The sequence below is a fragment of the Syzygium oleosum genome, unplaced genomic scaffold, assembly GCF_021117445.2.
Source record: "Syzygium oleosum isolate NSW1041296 unplaced genomic scaffold, Sole_v2.1 Sole_v2.12, whole genome shotgun sequence".
Taxonomy (NCBI): Eukaryota; Viridiplantae; Streptophyta; class Magnoliopsida; order Myrtales; family Myrtaceae; genus Syzygium; species Syzygium oleosum.
Window position 1 is genome coordinate 636545 of NW_026607496.1, and position 7442 is coordinate 643986.

Genomic DNA, 7442 nt, shown 5'->3' on the forward strand with positions numbered 1-7442 from the left:
TGAATGGGAATTTTGGCCCAAGCTGGTGTTGTGCGTGACGAAGGTAGCTGATTGGGTGGTTTGTGGTTCCTGGAGCTCCAACAGTGCTTCATGAGCCAAGAGAAGGCCATGAAAAGACTCCCCGGTCATTTGTTGATGCTGAGTGTGAACTGAAATTGCAACAGTCAAGCTTTGAAACTTAGTTCCTAGGCCTCGGAAGATATGCGTTCGGTACTTTTGTGGTGAGATGATCTCACCAATGGAGGCCAATTGATCAGATATAAAGTAGCATGTTGAAGAAATTCGATCACTGTTTGATTACCTTTCCGCATTGTCTGAAGTTGCACTTGCAATTGGGTAGCTCGCGCACTGTTTTGAGCAGCGAAAGATGCAAAAAGAAATTCCACACATCATGAGAGGTGCTCAGATTAGATAACTGACCCACAATTGAATCGGTTGTCATGCTTAATAGCCACTCGAGAGCAATCTGGTTTTATGTATACCAGTTATCGTATTCAGGATTGGGCACAATATTGGAAGAGCCATTTGTATTGGTTTGAGTAATTTGTTGTGGAGCACATGGCAGTGTTCCATCGATGATCGAAATCAGTTGCTCGAAGGAAGGGGAAGATTTGAGCTTTCCACACCATGTTGTTGTCCCCGGTGAATTTCACCCCAATATTTGGACAACCGGATGACCCCATGAAATTTCCAGATGACGGAATGACGGGGCTGGTGAGAGACAAGATTGTTGAACTGGACGGCATTGAGATGCTAATAGCAGCGGGAGTCGCGGGACTCGATTCTATTGAGGAACTTAGATCGAAACTCATGGCTATGATGCTTTTGCAATTGATAGCTCTGATACCATGTAAAACCACAAGAAATTAATATCTTAAGGCAACAAGAGTTGCGGCTAAAGGTAGCCATATATTGTATTTAATAATATTTTTGTACATCGCTAATGAAAAGTGCATGTGCCTATTTATACGCTTTAAAGGTTAACTATCTAAAGTAGCAAATAACAAAATATCAATTACATCAAATCAAAATCAAGACAAAATCTCCTAAATATATCTATATCTCTAATGCAGGAAAATAATCATGGAGGAAATCTCTGCTGAGCTGCGGCCTTGCTGTCTAACAATCCTTATTCACGACTTCGTCAAGTGTCCAGTGATCGATTCCAGGACTGTGGCCCCATGTGTAACCCTAATAAGTGACAAGAGTAATTCGAAGTTTGATTACTTGACAGAAGAAGCTGAAGATGAATCATGGTCTCATCGTTGGCTAAGGACCACGGAACGAAAGAAAAGGAGCAAAACTTATACGTCTATCCATCGCTGCTCTCCTGGTTTTAAATTCTAATGTATATGAAGGCTTGGTTCCATCTTGTGCTTCAATGTCTGCTTCCATCTCCGACTCAATTTCACCAGCTTTTGTCTGCTCATTTGCCGCTAGTCCCTCTCTTGAACCCGCTTGGGTTGATTCGTTACTTGATGCCACCTTCCTCGAATCTCTCTCAATCCAGTCCCAAATCCAAGTCACAACCTTCATTTCTCTTTCTTCTTTCGAGTGATCCTGCTTCCGACTCATCTTTATAATTTCATCAAGACACAAACAAAAGAAAATGTTGCACCTTCAGTCCCGTATTTGAACCCAATTAAAGAGAACAAATAGGTGACTCGCACATATGTCAGTGATAGTTGCCTCTACTTATTTACCTGTGATTTCATAATGGCATATAGTGGCAGGGTCCTATAGCTGCACATGAACTGGACAGACACTCTAAACAACACAACTAGATCAGTTAGCGATAATAGGACTCGATTGTCAATCTTATATGACGTACAGGCTGAAGAGATAAGTATCATTCTTACCCTATGACAAGTCTCGGGATGACATAGCCAACCTCTCCCATAATGCATGAGTTAAAATCATATTGAAACTGTAAGAAAAGACGCGGGCATTAGTCCTATTTTCACACTAGCGTTAGGAACTGATTTTCTCATAACCAATACAAACAGAAGTTTGAGAAATGAATGCTCACCAATATAAAGAAGAAAAAAGCAAGTTCGAAAGAGTTTTGGAATAGTATGATGTGAATCAAGTCAAGGACAAGGTGTGGCTTATGGAACCAGAAATCGTCATCTGAAAATTCAACAGCGGTAACTGTCGATATTGAGGCCCCTGCACTTGAATTATACTTCTCGGTGATCTTTTTCATTTTCTGTGTTACTACGTGCTCCAATTTCGCGCCGACAACTAGCAGAAGCTGCGAAAAGGCAAGAAAGAAACATATTGTTTCCAGCAAGTAAGTCTCAACATGATCTTGAACGGATTCCTCGACGAGCAAAATGCCATCTTGGAGTACAAGCAAGAGGGTTGCATGCATGGTTTAATTCCTATGTATGTCTTGACTTTAATTTGTTATTAGGACAAGTCCGTGCCAATCCTCCTCCTCCTACTAGTTAGTAGCTATCCTTATATCAATATTTGTTCTTGATCGAAAAGCCAATGAAATTGCATTTACGGCATGTTCCACCATAGTTTGAGCGTCCCAAGATATGGTAGAGATTGAATAATATCTCATATAACCTTTACTTTTGAAAAACGCAACAACTCAAAAAGGACCACTTTTCGCCACTACACTTACAGTCAATGGAAGGAAAGATATCCAAAAGTAGGCATTCCATCCTGCAAAGAAAAAAATACCCAAGACAGATTCATATGATGTCTTTCTTTGAAAATAATAGTATATGACTCACTTTGAAGGCAAAAAAGGAGAGAAATGCTAAAGTAATTACCGAGGCTGGTTTACAAAATTGCTCTATTAAGTGATGTGATAGATTGTTATTGGTGCTAAATGTAACCCGCTTATTTAGATTTCCACTACCACATCACTTAAAAAATCATTTTTGTAGATCGGTCTCAGAATACATAACGTCGCTGAAAAGAAAGAGAAATGCTTGAACTTCATGCAACACTCCAATGATTTTGGAAGAGAGATACTAGAAACATACAATGTTAACACATTTCGTGCCCAAATCACTCACCAGAAACATTCAGGAGCAAGAAAAGCACCACGAATAACCACAGATACCAACTGCATTGATAAGAACAGAGAAATCAGTATGCCTGAAGAAACTGCTGAATATTTTTTGAGATATTCTTCGTCATGAAACACCATCAGTTGCAGAAGATACTAATAGTTCTTCATGAAGGTAAACATTTCTATAAATAGACACAAAGCGGTATTGTTCACCTGATTCCAACAACTTTGTCGAAATCCTTTTGCACTCTGCGGATTATGTTCTGAAAATCGTCGTCGGGTGTTTTCAACTTGTGGGCCTGTAAAGATGGTGGAAGAAACAAGCCAATTAAATTTAAGGAGAAATAGAGAAGCACGGCCAGAATTTCCTACCTTGATGCAATTCAGACGGATCGCAATGTACTCCAACTTAGTCACGGACGGAAAAAAGTGCTTGCCAAATATATGCTGCAGAAGAGAGGAAGAATTGTTCAGAGACAATCTCATCATGTCTTCTAAAAAGCTTAATTCCACGGAAGGAGCTTTTAGGTATTGCTTTCAACACTGACTAGGGTATTGGGTAAGATGGAAAAAGTTTGAGTGTGCTATATATACTAAACAGTTTATGGAAATGAAATCTAGAGACATCTATCAGGTCTGATGGCTCAAATGCATTTGAGTACCTACAACACACAAACATTATTTTCTCTGCATGTCGAGTCTCAGAAATTGCAAGTACAGCATGATAAGCGTGCTTTCACGTACGCGGATATCAGCCCGTCATCTGTGAGGTCTTAGCTGCGAAACCATATTTGTGAAATATCTTATAATCAGATTACAAGGTAGTAATTCCTCACAAATTCCTTAATCCTAGTGCAAATGAGTGATGTGTATATAGAGGTTCAAGGCACGTCAAAAGGAGAGGTTTGGACAGCCTCACCGTCCGTGGAATCAGACATCTATACAACACTATTTGCGCACACTCAAGCAATGCGGGACTAATTTTAATAAGCAACTTAGTACAAGAGTATTGATGAGTTAATACACAAAAAGGAGACTTAATCCAATTCTTCCCGTCATTCCTCCATTTGGTTGTTCGTTATGTTAACTTGTGAGAAGATATGCTGATTTATAACATTTATAGTGGTTAATTAAAAAAAATGCTACAAGACAAATTGCTAGTATTTAGCAGAACTCTTCTAGCATAAGGGAGACTCATGGTGGAGCAACAATAATGATTCATAAAAAAAGAAGACTAGAAAGTTGATTTAAGGAGTTTAAAAATTGGTGATGGAGCTAGATTCCAGGCGTTGACTCTAATTTTTTTTGGCTATAAAGGCGTTGACTCTATTTGTTAATTCGTATAGAGGTTCTAATAGGGGAAATCTCAAAGGTGTATTGGGTTTGACCATATGTCACTAATGTAGTAGCATTATTAGTAGACTTGTGTAGATAATACTCCAAGAAGAAAATTGGTGTAGTAGTCCCAACATATTTTTCCCAGTGAAGATCTACCTTACGTAACTAATTTATATAAACTTTAAGGGTAAATTTTATTAAGTTTGCAAGATATAATTTCAACCATCCATTGTACTGAAAGATCCGAAGGTTGTCTTCTTTTCTCGAATAATGGTCGCGATTGATGCGAAAGTGCCAAAAGATTTTACTCTAGGATAACTTGACAATGAAGTGATGTAAGGGAATAGCTGAAGAGGGAAAAATATCACATAGTCTAGACACCATGTGAACCAAGTCCATCTCAACCGCTGATAATGCGAGTCCCACGATAGCATCTAAATAATTAATTGTTGAGATGACATTTGTCTACTAGTTTATAGATTATTCACTAAATTCTTGTTTAAGAGACACACAACACTTACCAACCAGCCAATTACTGCTAATCTTTTGCCTTCGTCGAAAAAACGACCATCTTTTTTGGCAAGCTGGGTCAGCTGGCTGCGACGATCTGTATCTCTCCAATATAGATACCTCATATCAGTCAAAAGATTGATCTATAAAATTGGTAAACGGATATATAGGTGAGGCACATTTAGAGCATTCGATAATAGTTTACCACATCGCTTGTCGATTTAGTTCGTGAATCAGTTTGCGTGTCCTCGAGATTACTTTGGAAAAAGGAAAAGATTCAATATAAAGAATTGCATACCCTCTTCGTTGATGTAACAACCGTTCTCTATGATGGATTTGTCCCACTGCCTCCAATGGTATAACTATATTCAACAGCATGGTAGGAAAATCTACAGAATTAATCCAAGATATGAATATACAAAATAGCAAATTTTGTGAGTCACCTGTAGCCATATACCTTTGCTTCTCCACATAGAATAATGACCACACAGACGATCACGTGGAAGGTAGCTAGCACAAATATGAAGATGTGTAGATGGTGAAGTGCTGTGAGAGATAACAGTGGCACCTTCCCCTGAAACATTACGCAACAAAGATTATATATTCTGCACACTCGTTGGAGTATTAATTTAAGCATGTGATAGATTCATCGTTTGCTAATACCCCCAATGGCTGTCTGTTTGCCAATACTAAAATGTTCGAGAGTTAGTGAACTCACCTTTTGAACGCAGTAATCAGTGGTGTTGGCCACGAGTTGGCGTCCTTGATATCCATCGGAAGCGATGGGATCAGTCGAGAAGTGGGCAGTGGTGGTGGAAGAAGAGTAAGCAGGCTGGTGGCAGGGAAGCCAGACGTTGGCAAGTCTCTCCGCTATGCAAATCTTCCCGATACTCGTCTGGAACACTGATAGCAGCAAGGATATGAACCCCAGCTGCATCAACTCTGCCAAATTTTCAAAAACAAAACCATCACATAAAGTTATAAACAGATTTTGATTTCATATAAATTTGTCCTAGGACAGTTACGGCAGCCAAAACCAATGCCCATTAATTCCATCTGTATGACATAACATAAAACAAATAAACCCGTTTCATTCTCTAACAATTTTAAGTGCACTCACCTTCTTTGATCTTCTGTAAAGCATCAAAGAGATGCTTTCGCCTGCCCCTGCAGTGACTCGGGTGTTTCTTGGACGGCCTGCTCAAAAGCTGTGCTCAACAAGAGGCGGTCACATGGTTACCATTGATCACGAGATGAGTGTCTCAGGAGGTGATGAAATCATAGTAGAAGGAAAGAAACCAAGAGCGGACCTGCCCTGCAAATTGAAGAAACCTGTGAACAAGGAAAGAAATCAGCACCATCACACAACAAACCACGGCCACCACCCACGTCGACGTGAACTCTAATGTCGTCTTCACTGCTCCCGCCTCCACCATTCTCTCTCTCGATCTCTCTCTTCAGTGTTAGTACCTTGCTTTAATGTCTACACAATACAGACGCACCTGCATAACATATATATAGATTAATAAACAGCGTCTTCACATTCACACATGTTTATATATGTTTCTTTTTTTCTTTTTTGATGAAAGAAGTACATATATGAACGCCTCACCACTGTTTCGATCAAGGCGAGTAGACCGATTTAAGTATGGCAGTGAAAAATTTGGTCTTCCAGTTGGTCAAATGAGCTAGTATCGGGTTAAGGTGAGGGAAAATACTTGTTGCTTGATGTTAAGACGTAAAGACTGTAAACCCTAAATGGTGCAACATTTAAAGAATAGAAAGAGTATTCATGTAGTTATTTAGCTTCGGTAGTCAAAAGTATGTTGCATTAACTCTAGTTTCTGAATTAGTTGACCATTTCTTGATAAGAATTTCAATAAGCCAACTTTTGTAGCTTTTTCTGATACGCCCAAAAAAATGGAAAATTAGAGTATATGCCATCAGTAAAAAAAAACCCTTACACAAATGGTCCTATCCACTCTCCTCTATCTGAGGGAAAAATATTACAAAGACTTAATCTATGTAGACCCAAAATCGTCGTAGGCTCGTAGCCATGGAGGTGCGGGATCCACGTTTTGGTAAACATAGATCGAATCTATCAATTAACTTTTCTGATTTGAAAGTGTTAACCACCCACTTTATCACTAATTATCAACTTAAGGGTGACTAAAATCGCTTGTGTAAAGTTATTTTTACATTGATGGTGTACGCTAGAATTACTAAAAAAAAAAAAATTACCAGCTGTCTATTTTTTCGGCCTAGAAAATGACTTGCTATTAACTTTTGGTGGGACATTTAGGAGATAAAATTAATTTTTTTTTGCAAGCTATCGATTTTTTTTTTTGGTGTGAATGTAAATATCATTTATAAGATGACGTGCAGAAGCCTGGGGGCATTTCCTAGCATTACAAATAGAACTAAGATCTCGAAAAAATGGAGGGAGGTAGTCTCCAAATAGTAGGCAATATTACATCTAAAAATTGATTTTTTTTTTTGAAAGCTATCGATTTTTTCAGCCTAAAAAATTGACTTGCTATTGACTTTTGGAATATCTGTGCCC

At 38.8% G+C, this 7442-nt stretch overlaps 1 protein-coding gene across 2 annotated transcripts; it reads right to left on the minus strand.

The window, feature by feature from the left end:
* Positions 1–891: 891 nt before the first annotated feature.
* On the minus strand, positions 892–6380 carry LOC115666743 (MLO-like protein 1). Of its 2 annotated transcripts, XM_056316329.1 has the most exons (14): positions 6190–6374; positions 6000–6087; positions 5598–5821; positions 5337–5453; positions 5178–5241; positions 4891–4976; positions 3404–3478; positions 3245–3330; positions 3036–3085; positions 2636–2676; positions 2030–2254; positions 1860–1927; positions 1704–1767; positions 898–1575 (listed from the first exon to the last, which is right to left on the minus strand). In XM_056316329.1, exons 1-14 carry the CDS (start codon positions 6313–6315, stop codon positions 1270–1272), a joined length of 1620 nt encoding a protein of 539 aa, XP_056172304.1. In that variant the 5' UTR covers positions 6316–6374; the 3' UTR covers positions 898–1269. The 2 variants fall into 2 exon arrangements, with proteins under 2 accessions (XP_056172305.1, XP_056172304.1); XM_056316330.1 differs by lacking the exon at positions 2030–2254 and having other exon boundaries at positions 892–1575; positions 6190–6380.
* Positions 6381–7442: the final 1062 nt, after the last annotated feature.